Source organism: Otolemur garnettii, unplaced genomic scaffold, assembly GCF_000181295.1.
Source record: "Otolemur garnettii isolate 467f Iridium unplaced genomic scaffold, OtoGar3 scaffold00030, whole genome shotgun sequence".
Classification (NCBI taxonomy): Eukaryota; Metazoa; Chordata; class Mammalia; order Primates; family Galagidae; genus Otolemur; species Otolemur garnettii.
Window position 1 is genome coordinate 6565748 of NW_003852425.1, and position 19176 is coordinate 6584923.

The following is a 19176-nucleotide window of genomic DNA, read 5'->3' on the forward strand; positions in this document are numbered from 1 at the left end:
GCCGACCCCATATACCAGAGGTGGTGGATTCAAACTTGGCCCCAGCCAAAAACTGAGGAACTCTGCTACTACTAATTCACGTGAGTTTGTAGTCTTCCAGTTTCCTGAACAACTATTTCATGTCTCTCTTCAAACTTCCAGAACATCTCTTCTATTCATATTCTCAGCTGAATAGAGAAACAGTCGAGTCAGGCATTAAGGGAATTTTTGGATGGTCCTACCACAAATCTCCTCCTAACCCACCTTGTGCCTTCCTATTATCCTAGTTAAGAGTGAACTGCCCAGGCTACCACTCAAAAGGCACTAGTGTAGCAATTATTCTTTTCTGTCTCCTGCATTGTCAGCTCCTTTCTTTCAACTGGGTCATTTATCAGTATCAAATATAGCATAGATTTTCTGTCATTTAAAAAAACTTGTCTTACTCCCACATACATCTCATCTATTTCTTTTTATTTCGCTCCTTCCTTGTTTTTTTAATTTCAGCATTTAGTTTTTTTTTTTTTTTTTTTTTGTTTTGAGACAGAGTTTCACTATGTCACCTTCAGTAGAGTGCTATGGCAACACAGCTCACAGCAACCTCAAACTCTTCGGCTTAAGCGATTCTCTTGCCTCAGCCTCCCAAGTAGCTGGGACTACAGGCGCCTACCACAATGCCCAGCTATTTTTTGGTTGTAGTTGTCATAGTTGTTTGGCAGGCCCACGTTGGATTCAAACCCATCAGTAGTTGCGCTGATTGTTGTAATCAGTGATTATTATAATCACTGTAGTTACACTGATTATTGTAACAACCAGTGTATGTGGCTGGTGCCCTAGCCACTGAGCTATAGGCACCAAGCCACCATTTAGATTTTTAGTGATAATACTCATTACTGTCCTATTGTAAGAAATTAAAATTTATCCCACTTTTATAGTACCCAACTATAATGTATACAGCCAAATAAAATTTTATTTTCTATAAAAGTCTTTAAAATTACATTGAAAAAATTATAAAGCAATTTTTTGCATTAAATATGACCAATTATATCCATGAAACAGATGAAATTTGCTCTCCACAACATAAATAATATCTCTTCCCTTGAAATAAATCAATAACCTCTATCATTTTTATTCTTTCAGTGAATGGTGTAAATATTGACCTTTTTTTAACATCAAGGATTGGCATAGTGACCTTCGTATTTTAGGCTCTGAGAAGCTCTCTGTTGCAATTACTCTAATCTGTCATTGTAGGGTGAAAGTAGTTACAGACAAAAGGTAAAAGAATAGATGTGGTTGTGTTCTAATCAAACTTTTTTTTTTTTTTGGAGACAGAGTCTCACTTTGTCACCCTTCGTTGAGTGTCGTGGCATCAAACCTCTCACAGCAACCTCAAACTCTTGGGCTCAAGAGATCCTCTTGCCTCAGCCTCCTGAGTAGCTGGGACTATAGGTGCCCAGCTAGTTTTTTAGAGATGGGGTTTCACTCTTGCTCAGGCTGTTCTCAAACTCCCGAGCTCAGGCAATCCACCTGCCTTGGCCTCCCAGAGTGCTAGGATTACAGGCATTAGCCACCACACCAGGCCCAGAACTTTTTTTTTTTTTTTAACAAAACCAGATGGGAAACCAATCTGTCTGCTGTCTGTTGTTGTTGACCCATCGTTGATACATTTGTCTGCTTTCTTTCAGCAGGATTCTACAGAACCAAATATCTTTTGAACATCTATTACATATGAGGCACTGAAGATATAACAAAGAACAAGAAGAATATGATCTATGCCCACATATAGAAAAACACACAAAATATGCAATCAAATTCCCACACTATGAAAAAAAATTACCATACTATGTGACAAAATTTTCACTATCACTAGCCAAACCCTAAACTTAATATTCTTCCTAGTATTTAGTGAACTCAAGCCAACCTTTTTGTACCATTTGTTAAAATAACTAAAGAGACTCTATATATGCAATTATTTAAGGTTACTTTAGGGAAATCAACACTTACTATAATAAATTGATCTATAAGCAGAAATTTTCCATTAAAGTGAATTATGTTTATAAAACCATTTATTGGAATGGAACTTAACCTTTATTTAAGTAAAAGTACAAAGTAACCATGCATACCTCTTTTACCTTACCAGAATCAATAACAAAGACAACATCATTGACTGTGATGCTGGTTTCAGCAATATTGGTGGAAAGGATCTGCAATGGGATATCACTTTAAAGTTACTATGCAAACAGAATCAACAACTAATAAAAATTTTAAAAAGAAGATTTGATGAAGCTTACTATTTTTCGAACACCTGCAGGTGGGTTTTTTAATACCTTCTTTTGATCAGATGTTTGCATATTTGAATGAAGCATGAAGACTTGATATCTGTTGATAATTGAAAGAGAAGATATAGCATAGTACCTATTTGTTATTTTAAGCAACAAATATAAAACTTTAGCTTTTACCTGTGAGTATTATCAGCAAACCGCTTGTCATCAAATAGGATGCGATCCCTCAGTCCAACAATTTCATCATATCCAGGTAGGAAAATTAATATTGCACCTTGGGGAAGAATAAGTTTTTAATGCTAAATTTCATTGTAAAATCATAGGCAATCAACAGAAATCATTCTAAGAAACTATGTGTTTTCAAGTACTGGTAAACTATCATACTTATGATACAAGATTATTCACATATTACTATCAATGCAATTATATAAAAATTTATATAGAATATTAATTTTTAAATCAAAGTTTATATTTGTTTCAATTCTCTGAGACAGTATTTACCAGCATCACAGCTATGGCAGATATTGTATAGAAGATGCATAATCAAATCCAAGTCTACTTTTTCATCATCAAAACTATGATGATAAGCTTTCAGGAGCTCTCTATCTTCAGCACTGAGGTCACTCCCATTTGTTTGAACCAGAGAACTTTCATCTAGATTTCCAAATTCCAGTGAAGCACTTTAAAAAAAAAAAAGTCAATTTCCATTAAAAAGAGTCATTCTTAAAGACCAATGATTCCATTTATGTCCCTCTTCAAATTCCTAATATATACTTAAAAAGAGTTAAGTGACACTTAATGTCACTAGCTGTAATTCATGTTTTGGTTAGGGAGCCTACTATTCAAAATAAAATTTGGTAATGAGTGATTTAGAAAAACACAATCTGAAGACAATTCTCCAATGTAAATATACAAATGGCCTATAAGCACATGAAAAGATGTTCAACATCACTAGTCATCAGCAAAATACAAATCAAAACCACCTTGAAACACCACTTCACACTGACTGGATGATTACAATAATAATAAAAAATAATAACAAGTGTTGAAAAGGGCGTGAAGAAATCGGAACCGTCTTATATTACTGGTAGGAATGTAAAATGGTGAAACCACTTTAGAAAACAATGTACCTGTTCTTTTAGAAAGATTCCTTTTAGAAAGATACCTGCTTTTAGAAAGATTCACTTGTACCCTTATAAGATAAACCATAAAGGTGACCCCATCAATCTCCCTCCCTCCCCCCATCCACTCCCCTCACCTCGCCCTCCCACCCTCTTCCCACATTCTAAGGCTATAATTAGGTTATGACATTCCTATAAAAGCTATGAATTAGTTTCAAAATAGGGCTGTGTACACTGGATACTTTTTTTTCCATTCTTGAGATACTTTGCTAAGAAGAACATTTTCCAATTCCATCCATATAAACATGAAGAAGGTAAAGTCTCCATCCTTCTTTAGGGCTGCATAGTATTCCATGGTGTACATGTACCACAATTTATTGATCCATTCGTGGGTCGATGGTCATTATGGGTTACTTCTAATTGTTCACTGTTATAGCTGGGCACAGTGGCTTATGCCTGTAATCCTAGCACTTTGGGAGGCTGATGTGGGTGGACTGCTAGAGCTCAAGTGTTTGAGACCAGCCTGAGTAAGAGCAAGACCCCATCTCTACTAATAACAGAAAAAAAAGTAGCCATTTGTCATGGAAGGCACCTGTAGTCCCAGCTACTTAGGAAGCTGAAGCAAGATGATCACTTGAGCCCAAAAGTTTGAGGTTGCTGTGACCTATGATGCCATGACACTCTACTCTACTCAGGGTGACACAATGAGTCTCTGTCTCAAAAAAAATATTGTTCACTATTATGAACAATATTCTAATGAACAGTCCACATTTAAGAAAAAAAACTCTAAGAAAATGACATGAAGGTTATCTTGACTAGTTTGTTGAGAGTATTTCAAAATGTACATATAACTGAGAAAATGACATGAAGGCTGAGTTGACCAGTTTGATGGAAGTATTTCAGATTGCATGTGAAAACCCCACACTGTACCCCAGAAGTGCATTAATGTACATAGTTACCATTCAATAAAAAAAAAAGAGGAAAAAAATGTACATGAAAACAGCACACTGTACCCCATGATTGCATTAATGTACACAGTTATGCTATAAGAAATTAAAAAATAAATAAATAAATAAATAACTCACTGGACACCAGCTCAACATGACTATTAGATAATTCTACACTAAAAATTAGTTGTTGATTCTACTACTTTCCAAAAGCCAGAATCGGCACAAACTACTGAAATAATGCCTTGCTTCTTTATCCTATATATAAAAATATAGACTACTTTCAGCACTAATAATTAAATAGGATTTCCAGAAAGTTTAGTTCAGCCCAAACTGTCTTAAAATTCTTAGCAGAAGGGCGGCATCTGTGGCTCAGTGGGTTGGGCGCCAGCCCCATATACTGAGAGTGGCAGGTTCAAACCCAGCCCCGGCCAAATTGCAACAAAAAAATAGCCAGGTGTGGTGGCAGGCACCTATAATCCCAGTTATGGGAGGCTGAGGCAAGAGAATAGCCTAAGCCCAGGAGTTGGAGGTTGCTGTGAGCTGTGTGACGCCATGGCACTCTACCGAGGACAATAGAGTAAGACTCTGTCTCTACAAAAAAAAAAAAAAATCTTAGCAGAAAAATAACAAAATTGTTTTTTGTTTGTTTGTTTGTTTGTTTTTGAGACAGAGCCTCAAGTTGTCCCCCTGGGTAGAGTGCCGTGGCATTACAGCTCACAGCAACCTCCAACTCCTGGGCTCAAGCGAGTCTCCTGCCTCCGCCTCCCAAGTAGCTGGGACTACAGGTGCCCGCCACAACGCCTGGCCATTTTTTTTTTTTTTTGGTTGCAGCCATCATTGTTGTTTGGCGGGTCCGGGCTGGGGATTCGAACCTGCCACCTTAGGTGTACGTGGCTGGCGCCTTAGCCGCTTGAGCTATAGGCGCCGAGCCCAAAATTGTTTTCAATAGGGAAATTAAACAACCTTATAATTGCTGCAGCTTTTTAATATTCTTAAGTTCAAAATCCACTTTCCTTCTTTCTTTTTTTTTTTTTTTTTTTCATGAGACAGGGTCTTGCTCTGTCACACAGGCTAGAGTGTCATCGTAGTACACTTGCAACCTCAAACTCCTAGGCTCAAGCAATCCTCTTGCTGCAGGCTTCCAAGTAACTAGGACTACAGGCATCACACCTGGCTACTTTTTTTTTTTTTTTTTTTTTTTGCAGTTTTTGGCGGGGCTGTGTTTGAACATGCCACCTCTGGCATATGGGGCCAGCACCCTACTCCTTTGAGCCACAGGCACTGCCCTCGCCTGGCTAATTTTTTAAAAAATTTTTTGTAGAGATGGTCTCACTACATTACTCAGGCTGATCTTGAGCTCCTGGCCTCCGGTGATCTTTCAGCCTCAGCCTTCCAAAGTGCTAGAATTACAGGCATGAGCCACTACACCCAGCCCTCAAAACCACTTGAAAACACTCTAGGTGTACTGTTTCTTAAATGTAAGTAAACAAAGAAGACACTGTATTCTCTATTTAAAACTATAAACTTTAGATATCAATTATCGATAATCTAGCAAATAATATACTTTATTTTCAACATCTGACATTTATAATTGATAATGTCACAATCCATGAAATAAAAAGACCAGTTAAGTTTTATCCAGATAATTGCTTTACTTGATAATCTGTGGTGTCTGCTGAGATTTACTTACCATAAGAAAGTCTAGAACATTCAAACTATTAGTACTAAAAGGATACCCAAGTTCTGGGTGCCATCACTGAAATGATGACAAAACCTCAAAACCCACAATATCTGAAACAGCATCTGGATCTACCAAGAATTTTGAGAGTCAATGACACAACTAATGTCACACTTCATTTATTTCTTCTAATGTCTGACACTACTTCTACAGAATTTAGTATAAAAACTCACATCAAATAAAACATTTTTTATGTTCTTGAATGACCAATGTTCTTTCTGTACATTTTAACTTGTGAGTTACCTGATCTAAAGATAGTCATCTCATTGAAGGAAGGGAAAATTGCTTATAATTCTCAATCTTTTCTCTAAACCTGGTCTAGTTTTCCAGGAAGAAATTTTCAAGTTTCTTGAACAACTTTCAAGAAACTTGAAAACTTTCAAGAACTTTGTTCTTTATGCCCAAGAACATAAATGTCAAACAGGAAAAGGTGCCAGGAGACAGCAGAAGTGAGTGAATGGCATCTCAACTTTCTTTTTTTTTTTTTGGCTAGGGCTGGGTTTGAACCCACCACCTCCGGCATATGGGGCCAGCGCCCTACTCCTTTGAGCCACAGGTGCCACCTGGCATCTCAACCTTCAGTCTAATCTTTAAGCCTAACAGAACCTGATTGGTGGGGGGTGGGGGTGAATGGCCCAATCCTGACACACCACAGATAAGCAAAAAAAGTCCTCACAAAATCAGCATGAAGGCTATAGATTGGATACTCTATAAAGGAGTTCCAAAGCTAAAATGAGCTTGTTTCTCATTTGCACTGTGACTTATCCTATTCTGCTAAGTCAACTTATCAATTAATTGCCTATCTTTCATTCAAAAATAAATTTAACATCTTCCATCTGTTCTGATTATCATTTTAGTGAGGTTTCAGTAAAATGCAGAGATAAATACTTATGCTGTATTTAACTAGAAATCCCCCTTTTTTAAAAAAATATATAAAAAGGTATAAATGACATGGTAAATCTTATTAAAAATACCAAAAAAATTAGATGGAAAATTCCTTAGAATCACAAAAAAAAATCTCTACTTCCCAGAAGTGTCTACAAAAAAAGTAAAAAAAAAAAAAAAAAAAGAATTACAAAATAAATCTCTAGATAAGAGGCTATAAATAGCATGTATTTGTGCATTCCATAATTTACATGACTAAGCTCTTTATAAAAAGAAGGTAGAATTAATTAAAAATCATATGAAGTTTTACCTGTAGGATTCAAGAAGATCCACAATTTCAGTCTGCCCGAAGTGTTTAGCCCAATCTAATGCCATCCTGCCAAATTCAAAGATATACTAAATTAAGACAAAGAAATAATGATCCAAAACTACCCACTCAAAATTATTTATTCACCCAATACAGATGTATCAGCATAAGATAAGCATAAGAAATCAAAAAAGGCACATGTAGCTTACAAAGATATACCAAGAACGGATGCAGTTTAAAATTACCAGCCATTTGATGCTTTACTATGGACGTTGGCTCCCATACTAATTAACTGCTCTACTTGACTTGCAAAACCTCGTCCTGCAGCAACCATCAGAGCTGTTGCACTGGTTTCACTATGTCGGTAATCAACTGAAAAAAAAGAAAAAGATAAATAAAACTTGTATTTCTAAACTACTTAAAATCATTTTGTTAAGAAGGTAGGAACAGCTTCCCAGGGAAAAGGATGGGGACCCCATTTTGGTGTGCCCACCTTAATTTTGTCCTAAATGCTTGCTCACACCTAGAGAGGAGGGAAAGACCCTATCAAACTACCAATCAGAACTTAGCCTAACAACAAGTACAACATCTTGTGGGTGACCTAGAACAGCCTTAAAGCTAATTATCCTGTGGTCCACACACCCCAATAGGCTCTCAGATGGGAGGTCCACATGTACAGTAAGACTCTGGTTCCTAAAACCATGAGGCACACCTGACCCAGAAGTATGAAAGAAAACCATGCCAGACATAACCCTTACCTCTTTGCCTACCTGCCCTAGCAATGAAGGCCCATTTGCTGTCTATAGTGAAAGTATCTTGTGCTGTAAGCCCGTAGCTTGCTCCTACTCTGTAAACCTACCCTTCTCTTCTTCAATAAACTGTTTCATGCTTGACTTTGGGGTGTCTGGTCATTTTCTAACCAAGAGTGTTGTAAGAACCAAGGACCCAGGTAATTGCTGTCTAAAACCCTGACATTTTAGGAGACAGGAAACCACCCTGAAATCCAACAATTTTAATTTTTTTTAAATTTAAATGGCAGAATTGAGTGTTAGGAGAATTACCATGGGACTATTCCCTTACTTTAACTACATGATAACAGCATTATAATCCAAGGAAATCTGCTAGTGATATGCCCTTAACATAAACAGGATAGAACAGAGATAGTAGTTGGAAGGTAAGAAAAAGGAAGATTCGTGGTTAAACTATTTTAAGCTAGCCTACATTTTTATAATTAAAATAGAAAAGGAAGCTACTAACTTGCAGAACCCTTAAAGAATCTTCCTAAATCTAGATATTGCCATGTTCACCAAATGACAAGATATAATTTAGGAATTAAAAAGTTAATTTTCATCAATAACTAGTAATAAATGCTTAAAAACTTCAAATGCAAAGTTTAAGACAATTTTTTTGTTGTTGTTTTGCTTTTCCTTTAATCCTGCATCATTCCAGGCTACTATTTTCCAAGATGCTTAATGGGAATAACATTGGTAGAAAGTTTACTTCTCCTAAAAACCTTCCTTGAGAAAAACAAAGTTCTACTGAAGTTTCTCCCTAGAATATATTTCTCAAGTAATTCAATATAATTGCTTTTAGCACTAATTTGCTTAAATTACAAAACTGGTAATTTCAGAAAAAAAATTCACTGAAAAAAGTCTCAGTAGTAAAATTTAAGATAACTAAAAAAGGAAAAATTTAATTCTCCATATACAACACCTATACTTAATTACCTCATCATTTAATAACACTCGGTGTCTGTCCAACCTGTGGCCCACAGGCTGATTATTTGAGGACAATTTTGCTTATCTTTGTTGTCAAATATTGTGAACAGTAAGCAGACCTTTTCAGGGTTTTTTTGTTCATCAGCTTTCATTAGTGTTTGTGTATTTAATGGGTGGCCCAAGGCAACCCAAAGACGTTATATTTTTAGAGCAAGTTGTAGGTTCACGACAAAACTAAGAGGAAGATACAAAGATATTCCATGTGTCACCTGCCCTTACACATGTATAGCCTCCCCTGTTATTAATATCGCCCACCAAAGTGGAACATCTGTCACAACTAATAAACCCACACTGATACAGCATCACCCAAAGTCCACGTTTACATGAGATGCACACCTGGTTCTGTACATTTCACAGGTTTGAATGTATAATGGCTTTCTTCTTCTTTTTTTTTTTTTTTAAGACAGAGTCTCACTAGTTTGCCCTAGGTAGAGTACCACAGCATCACAGCTCAGAGCAACCTCAAACTCTTAGACTTAAGTGATTCTCTTGCCTCAGCCTCCTGAGTAGCTGGGACTACAGGCACCCACTACAATGCCTGGCTAATTTTTGTTGTGGCTATCCTCGTTCTTTAGCTGGCCTGGGCCTAGGTGTATGTGGCTGGAACCATAAGCACTGTGCTATGGGTGCCGAATGGCTCTCTTCTTAATAATGATAATGCTCTCTCTTGAAGAGAACCAAAGAAAAATATACTATAATGACATGCATTTTTATTTTTTATTTTGCTTTTCTTTGGGAGGATTGTGTTTGTTTTTTGCACAGGTAGCCATGCCTTATTCCTGGATTCAGATTCAGTTAAGTCTGGGATGGTCAGGCATTTTCAGAGAGGTCTAAAATAATTATGGTCTGTAAAACTGACTATTCAAGTCATGGCCTTGGAGAATAGTATCAAACTATGCGTATTTTGAGCAGAGGGGTAGAATAAATATGAGAAATTTAAAATGTCTGTAATATACCTCCCTTTAAGAGGCGGAACCTAATTCCTTTCTGAGTGTGAAGTGGACCAAGTCACTCACTAATGAGTAAACAGAAGGGGTGGTGTGCAACTCTGGACACGAGGTCATAAAATGTAACCACAGCTCCTTGCTTGCACATTCCCCTTCTTTCTTTAATCACTCACTCTTGAAGAAGACAGTAGCCGTGCGATGGAGGAGACCATATGGCTAGTTACTGAGGCCTTCTGCCAATAGCTAGCAACAAACTAAGGCCTCTTGCTGACAGTCATGTAAGTGAGCCTCCTTGAATGCAGGTCCTCCAGCCACAATAAACCTTCAGATGACTACAGCCAACTTAAGTGAAAGCTCCTAAGACACTTGGAGCTAAACCACCCACCTAAACTCTTCTCAGATTCTTAATTTTCAGATACGACATAATAAATGTTTTAGGCAGCTAAGTTTTAAAATTATTTATGATACAGGGACAGATGACTAGTATATGGAATATAACCTATAGGAATATGACAGAAAATGTCTATTATTACTGATTACTGACTGCTTTTACCAGCTGTTTCTCCAAGCTATCACATAGGAAAAATGATGTAATAAAAGGAAATCTATGAAGGACATGGTTTCCTGAATCACAGGAAGTATTTTCAACTCTGGTGCCAACTAAGAGTTGAGATTTTAGAAAAGAAATAAAAAGATGGGATGTGAAAAAACTTCATAGAGCTACCACAATATTTTAGTTTTCTTCACATGGCTTAAGATATCAGAATACTGAACTGAGAGAAATGTATAAACTATACATAAGAGAAGAGAGACCTGGGTCCACAGGATGACCACTACTGAAGTAATAGTCTAGTATTCACAAAAAAAAAAAAAAAAAATCAAGAAGCAAGCCAAGATTGATACTTAAATACTTAAAATGCTTCATAAATACTGTAAAGCAATGAATCTCAGAGTTTAAGTTAATCTATTAAGTGAGACTGTTAAACTCTCCTGAGTTAATATTTTTTAAATAACAGAAAAAGAATGAATACCAAAAAACTGGAAATGAACAAATATCTGTTCTTTCAAATGCAATAAATTATTTTTCAAAATAAAGAACCATTAATTTTCAAAAAATGATGAGCTTTATAGAAGTAGATCAATAGAAGACTAAATACAATTACAAAGAACAAGAAATGATCAAAGACACTCATTTATTTCTTAAGAGGTTTGTTAGACTATTAAGATGTGTAAGATTGTAACTGCTTAAACACTCACACCCATATATTGACCTAAAGCCTCTTGTAGCATGGTACATACTTGATCATTCACCTGGGCCCCCCAAATAATAAAATAAGATTACTAATAGAATAGGTAATAATTAGAACTTTACAAAAAAGTTAAGAGGATATAATGGACCAAATCTAACTATAAGATAAAATTGTAAAGGAATAAATAGAATATCTTAAGCTCAAAAAAACTCAAAACAAGTACATGTACAGAGGTAAGTTTAATAAAATCACATATTAAAAAAATAACCACAAGTTTATGGCTTGACACCCGTAGCTCAGTGAGTAGGGCATTAGCCACATACACCGAGGCTGGTGGGTCTGAGCCTGGCTCAGGCCTGCTAAACAATGACAACTCCAACCAAAAAATAACCAGGCATTGTGGTGGGGGCCTGCAGTCCCAGCTACTCAGGAGGCTGAGGCAAGAGAATTGTTGAAGCCCAAGAGTTTGAGGTTGCTGTGAGCTGTGATGTCACAGACTCTACCAAGAGCAATGTGATGAGACTGTCTCAGAAAAAAAAAACAAGAGTTTCAAAACAGTATGACTCAGTAAGACAATGGAGTTGGTAAAGAGCTGTACTGACCACAGGCTGAACTAATATAAGTAAAGAGAAGATCCTTTTAGATTAATAGATCTACCTAAAATGGTCACTAAGAGATTAACATCCAGAAATGGACACCAATGCTTTTCAAAAAAGATAAAATAGAACATGTCCACATAAGGTGGACCAGAGCAGGAAGAACTAGATACCATGTTATGTTAAAGATGAACAGAAGTAAAAGATATAGTGAGTACAATAAACAAACAACCTAAACGTATGTCAGGCATAATACATACTAAATCTCATCATTATCACCCAGAAGCAGAAAAAGACAGAAATTATATAGAGATCATTTCAACATATTAAAAAATTAAAACAAACCAGATTCAAAAGAATATCTTCAAGAAAGGTACTGATCTTCCTGTTACTACACATGTTCAAACAGATTAGCATTTGGTAAAGACGCTTAAAAGTAGTATTATTATTCAACAAATATTTTTCAGCACTTACAATGTAATTCAAGGGATACAAAGATGAGGTAAGTAAAACAGACAAGGTTTCTACCTTCATGTAGCTTCTATGTATTGAGATAGGTAGTAAAAGATAAAATATATGATGTCAGATAATAAAAAAATAATAAGCAGAGTAAGGAGAAATTGTGAGAAAAGGGCACAATTTTAGTAAGGTCATCAAAACAGCCGTGGAAATGCAATATGTATGGAGAGGCCTAAAGGAAGCAAGCACTGGGCCATAAGTATCTGGGGGAGAGTGTCCAGGCATTCAGAAACAACAAAACAAAGGCCCAAAGATGGGCATGTGTCAGTATGTGTAAAGAATAACGAGACAAGTGTGTCTAAAGTCAAGTAAACAGGGAAAAGAGGAGCAGAAAAGTGAGATCAAAATGGCAGCCAGAGATGCAATCATGAAAAGGACTCTGTTTTCTTTTTCCAGACATGGAGTCTCCCATGCAGCCCAGGTTGTGCTTGGGTGATCCTCCTGTATCAGCCTCACAAGTAGCTGGGACTACAGCTACACCCAGCTCAGGACTTTGATTTTTATTCACAGTGTAATCAAAAGTCTGGGAGGGTTGAAAACTGGCATGTAACATGATCTTATTCCCTTTTTCAAAGAAACAATCTGATTGTTCTACAGAGAACAGACAATAGTATCATGACAACAGAAGCAGTTAGTGAGCTACTGAAGTAATCCAGGAGAGAAACACTGGCTTGGACTAGGATGGCAGCAGTAGAGAAAGTAAAATGTGGTTATATTCAGGATTTATTTTAGAAGGTAAAGCTAACAGGATTTGCTAACAGATTATATGTGGAGTGTGAGAGCAAAGTCAAAGATGACTTTCTATACATTTTGCTGCCCTATTAGCAATCAAGTAAACACTAAGAGACCATTACTGAAAAGCAAAACACCAAGAAAAGAGCAGGTGAAAAGGAAAGTAGGTGGGAGGGTGTAAGGGATAACAGACATTGTTTGCGACATACCAATTTTACCCACTGAACAGATATCCAACTGGAGATATCAAGTGATCAAGTATATTAAACACAGAAGGGGACCAAGTATAGAACACAATAATTAAGTAAATGAGGTAAAAGCTATATTAATTAGTTTGATGTAACCATTCCAAATTGTATTAAAAAAAATCAACACACTGTACCCCACAGATGCATAAATGTATTCATGAGCTAAGTGTATATGACTTAATAAAAGGAAAATAAAATAAAACTAAATTAAATTAAAAAAACAGAAGGGAAAAGCTCAGGATTGGAGATATAAAATTAGGGGTCATTTAAAACAAATATTTAATGCCATGACTAGACGAGATCCATGTAAGGAGAAAGTATAACTAGAGTTAAGGTCTTTGAGGCCTAGGATATTTCATATTTACAGTTCAGGAAAAGAAGAGAAAAATCTTGCAAAGGAAACCAAAAAGTTAGAGCCAGCAAAATGACAAAAAAATAAGCCAAGTATTGAGTATCAGAAGTTGATTAAACAAAATATTTCCAGAACAGAGTGATAACAATTACAATAATAATGCTGAGGGGCGTGGGTGAGCAGATTAACTACTTGACATCTAAATCTTTCTGGGCAGGGGGAACCAGAGTATGTGCACAACATACACACACAGAATTATTTTTATACATTTTTGTCATGTATTCACAGACCTCATACAACTAAAATGAAAACATTAAGAATTCCTGATTTAACACAATAATTATTTATTCTACTATGCTATGTTAGTAAGATCTTGATTTGTGCATTGAAATAAGCACTCCAAAAAAACAAGTAACTGGTTGGGAGCAAAAAATGTAGTGCATAAATCCTGAATTAAGCTATACTTCCTTCATAAATAACTGTAAGAGTAATAAAAGAAATTAAACTTACCACTAACATTTTCAGTTAAAATAAGGTGAAAGACCTGAGCAAAGGCATCAACATCTTTATGTAGCCATATGTCAGACAGACAAGCATCCATTTCCTTTATTAACCACGGTTCCAAACAATTCACATCTTTTTCTGTCTACAAAACAAAAAAAAAAAAAAGGAAAGCATAAATTATAAATTAACTAACAGTTCCTAAACAACGTAAGACAACCACAATGGCCACAAGTACCACAATGGTACTTACCATATGATACTACAGTAAAGGCTTTGATATAAAAGTTTCTCATTTCATCACAAACATTATCATGCACAATATTGTATTTTATTCTTATATATAAGAATGAGCTTGTCAATAAAGGACTATGATTCAAGCACAATGTTAGCAAATTGTGTTTCTGATAGGATGTTGCTAAATTTTATCTGTACCAGGGGTTCCCTCTCCCAACTGCACATCAGAAGAAGCCCCACTTGCAACTTTTTAACACTGATGCCTCCTCCCGCCTGACAGCAGGTACATCAGAATCTCTAGTGGTGGGGCATCATATTCCACAGGGCTTTAAAATCTTCTCCGATGGCTTTAAAAGCTGCTCAGGGGATATAATACGCTGCCAAGCTAAAGAACCACCAATCTACATAGTAAAAATATTGTGCAATGACCCAAATGGGTCTTCCCTATACTAAATAAAAACTTTTAGCAAAAATTTTTAAACATTCTTAAAAAGGATTTTTAAAAACCTTATATAGTTCATTTAGATGCATGAGAACTGTAAACACTGACAGAAAATTGCAAGCCTATCTGTATTACGTATCTTCTTCTGCCCTACAGAATAAAAAGTTGCCCTGAAAACTCTGTTGTTTGAAAATACACTAAGAATTGCCCTTCAATTATGCAGTAAAAAATTATAAGGTCATAAAATGTTCTTTAACCTACATAATTTTCACTGAAAATATCAGCAGGAAACCAGGGAGGTCTTACCAACTGACTAAAGACAGCATCACCACCATCATCCAATAAATCATACTCTTCAGTCACATTTGGAACAGTTCTCTGCCTCTGAGATTCAGGCTTGAAAGTATTCTCTTGAGCTGAGTACCATTCTGTAAGTGTGGTTTGTTGTTTCTCTTCTAAATTAATTATCAAAGAAAGTATAAGTAGATACATTCTTTCCTTTTTGAAATGTATTACTTTGTTTAAACAAATTCAGTGTATCTGCTATCAGTTTGCCTTATTCTGCAGTTACTTTACAAAATATATATTAAGAACATTTAATAAAATGTGTTATGCTAAACCATGCAGACCCATGACACTACTTAAAAAACTTCATCTATTCATCTATTAGTAATAAGTTTCTTTCTTTCTTTTTTTTACTGTTTCAGATTAATTGAGAATACAAAGTATTAGGTTACACTGTCTGCATTTGTTAGGTAAAGTCCCTCTTATAATTGTGTCCTGCCCTCAAGAAGCGCACCATACAGTGTAATCTCCATCCCCCTCTCTCTCATTCCCCTGCCCTCCTCCCATCTTGAATTGAGTTTGTCTCTTATGAGGATATGTATTAGATCATCTACTGGTTTCATATTAGAATTGAGTACATTGGGTTCTTGCTTCTCCATTCTTGTGATACTTTATGAAGAAGAATGTGTTCCAACTCTATCCAGGTTAATAAACCATTTATAGAACCTCTAGCACCATGCTAGTTGTTTCAGATACAACAATTATATGTAATTTTCAGCTTCAGAAGTTTCACGATATAGGAGTTTTACAACCTACATATCAGTAATTCAGCACTGCCCACTGAAACAGGCATTGCTAATTACATTTTTCAAGTGGAGACGCCAAAGGATACCTGTCCAAGGTCATAAAGTGTAAACAAAGGTATCAAAGCTCAAAGCCATGTCTCCTGTAATAAATAATTCACTTAAAAATAAGAAAAAGGAGGCGAGGCATGATGGCTCATGCCTGTAATCCCGGCACTCTGGGAGGCCGAGGTGAATGGATTGCCTGAGTTCACAGGTTCAAGACCAGCCTGAGCCAAGTGAGACCCACCTCTAAAAACAGCTGGGCATTGTGGCGGGTGCCTATAGTCATACCTACTCAGCACAAGGAGGCAAGAGAACTTCTTGTGCCTATGTGAGCTATGATGCCACAGCACCTCTACCAAGAGCAACAAATGAGACTCAGTCTAAAAAAAAAAAAAGTAAGAAAAAGGAATCGGAACCCTAATTCAAAAGCTGAGGTATAGTCTAAGTCTTAACAATAGATATATTAAAATAGGTAAAATAAAGCTAAATTTAAACTACAGATGAAATTCCACTATAATATCAAGTTTTTAAAACAACATTTTCATCAAAGATGAGCCTATTATTACTCAAATCCTACTCCTTCACTCCCTCCCCCCATCCACTTCCTACCCTCCCCTATGAGATATGCTGTGGGCAGCCAGCATAAACTTTTTTGCCTCCTTAAACAGACACACTCAACCTCCTTAAATCTGGCACTTATTTCCAATAACTCTCCACAGGTTATAATCTGCAGGCATAAACCAGGATGCAAAGGTATACTTGGGACAATATTCCAAGTGGGAGTATCGTCCCAAGTATACCTCATATTATATTAATATGTTTAATATTAATATACTTATACTCATGATCAATCATGCCTATAATCCCAGCACTCTGGGAGGCCGAGACGGGTGGACTGCCTGAGCTCACAGGTTCAAGACCAGCCTTAGCCAAGTGAGACCCCCCACCTCTAAAAACAGCCGGGCGTTTTACTATTAATGTAGTATATTAATATTCCTGGCCTCCCAGAGTGCTGGGATTACAGGATAATTAATTAACGTTATTTAATTATACACAGAGAAAAACACTTTCAAGAGTCCTTGCACATCCATAATATAAAGCTGGAGCATGCCAAAAAGTTATCATCAATACCATTTTTATTTCTTTGATAAAAAGCTTACCTCGCTGTTTTTCCTTTTTGTACTTTAACATTTCTTTGTTTGTATATCCAGTAGTTCTTAAAATATCTTCCAGAAACATTTCTTTTACTTCAAATGGTCTTCCTTGTACTAAAAAATAATTTTTTAACAATTTGCATCTTCGAGAAAATTCACATAAAAAATGAGAATCTCAATCTAATTAATCTAAGTATAAAACTCAAAAGCAATTCCATAGTTCAATTGACTCTTTAAGATACTGTCCTTTAAATACATATTTGATTTATAGACAACTGACTATAATAAACTGTATTTTATTATAGACAACTGTCTACAATAAACTGTATTTTATTTTAGCCAACTATTCACTTGTTTGCTTTTGTTTTTTGCAGTGTTTACTTAACATGTGTCTAGTATCATGTTTGGCACCAGGAATACAAATAGTAAACAGAAACAGAGATACCTCCTGCCCTCCTGAGGTAAGCTAGCAGGGGAAACAGATAGTAAACAAATAATCCAAAATAAAGTAAAAATGGAGTTGTGAAAAGTCCCATAAGAGAGCTCTATAAGAGAGAAGTACAAGACATTATGACAGTATATAACAGGAGGATTTGAATGTGTCAAGAAAACCAGCATCACTGAGAAAAGAGCAGAAGCAAATAAATAAAATAGGATATACAGAAAAGAAAAAATATAACATGAAGGAAAAAAGAGCATTTGCAATGTCCTTGTTGTGAAAGCAAAATATATTATGTTTCCAAAAAAACAAAAGAGCCAACTTAGAATACTGTGGAAGTGGAGGAATGGAACAGGGATTATAGTTTAAGATAAGGCAGAAGAAATAGGTAAGACTTACTAAAGGTTTAGGTCTTTATCCAGAGATAAAGGTCATTCAAAGATTTAAGCTCAGGAGAGTGCTCTACATCATCAGAATTCCACTTCAGGAAGGACCAGTCTAGCTGCAATGTGGAAAATGAATTTAAAAGACAAGAGAATGGATATAACACACCAGGTAGGAACTATTGGTATGATTCAGATAAAACAATGACTTGAGTGAGGTGAGATAGTGAAAATGAAAAAGCAGACCAATTCTAGAATTAGTTGAGAACTCAGAATTACATTAGCTACAGAGGAATGATAAAGTAGTATCAACTACAGTTCTTGGACGTCTAGCTTGCAAATCTGGATGGATGACCATATCACTCTTTTCAGTCACATTTGGAACAGTTTTCTGCCTCAGAGATTCAGGCCTGAAAGTATTCTCTTGAGCTGAGTACCATTCTATAAGTGTAGGACTCAGGAAAACTGAAAAGAAAGACAAGTTGGTTGGTGGGAGATGGAGTTTAGTTTCAGGCATGCATGTCAAACAAAAAATGCCAGAAAGGCCAGGGATGGTGGCTTACTCCTATAATCCTAGCACTCTAGGAAGCCCAAGTGGGTGAACTGTTTGGGCTCAGGAGTTCAAGACTAGCCTGAGCAAGAGAGATACTCTATCTCTACTAAAAACAGAAAAACTAGCCAGGCATAGTGGCAGATGTCTGTAGTCCCAGCTACTCAGGAGGCTGAGCCAAGAGAATGGCTTGAGTACAGGAGTTTGAGATTGTTGTGAGCTATGATGCCATGACACTCTACTCTAGGCAACAGAGTGAGACTGTCTCAAAAAAAAAAAAAAAATGTTCTAGGAAACAGTCTGAATTGAAAATAAAGATTTATAAGTCTCAGTACAAAAGAAAAAGTAGAAGCCAAGGGCATGAATAAGAGCTTCCAAGGAAACTATGTATGTCCAGTAGCTAATAGAGTACAGCCATAATGGGAAGAAGAAGGTCGGAGGGGAAAGGAGGAAGAGGGAGTGAATAGGAAAGAGAAAGGGAAATGGATCAAGAGAATAACTCAAGAAAACATCAACATTTAATCATCATGCAAAAGAAGAGAAGACCAGAGAGAAGACTGAGAAAGAGCAGTTTATAATGCAGAATGAGACTCAGGAGATAGTGTTGCCAAATAAATTAGCATTTCAGAAAAAAGAGCCCATGAGAAACACCACAG

General features: G+C 36.2%; 1 protein-coding gene across 1 annotated transcript in view; it reads right to left on the minus strand.

Annotated features, from left to right (window-relative positions):
* The window catches only part of YTHDC2 (YTH domain containing 2), a 66860-nt gene that overhangs the window by 23220 nt on the left and 24464 nt on the right, over positions 1-19176 (minus strand). The window contains exons 8-16 of the mRNA XM_003788911.2: positions 17155-17262; positions 15168-15316; positions 14192-14327; positions 7505-7631; positions 7263-7328; positions 2760-2938; positions 2436-2532; positions 2268-2355; positions 2100-2180 (exon numbers count right to left, since the gene is read on the minus strand). Coding sequence (XP_003788959.1) covers positions 2100-2180; positions 2268-2355; positions 2436-2532; positions 2760-2938; positions 7263-7328; positions 7505-7631; positions 14192-14327; positions 15168-15316; positions 17155-17262 — 1031 coding nt within the window. The remainder of the gene's footprint in view (positions 1-2099; positions 2181-2267; positions 2356-2435; positions 2533-2759; positions 2939-7262; positions 7329-7504; positions 7632-14191; positions 14328-15167; positions 15317-17154; positions 17263-19176) is intronic.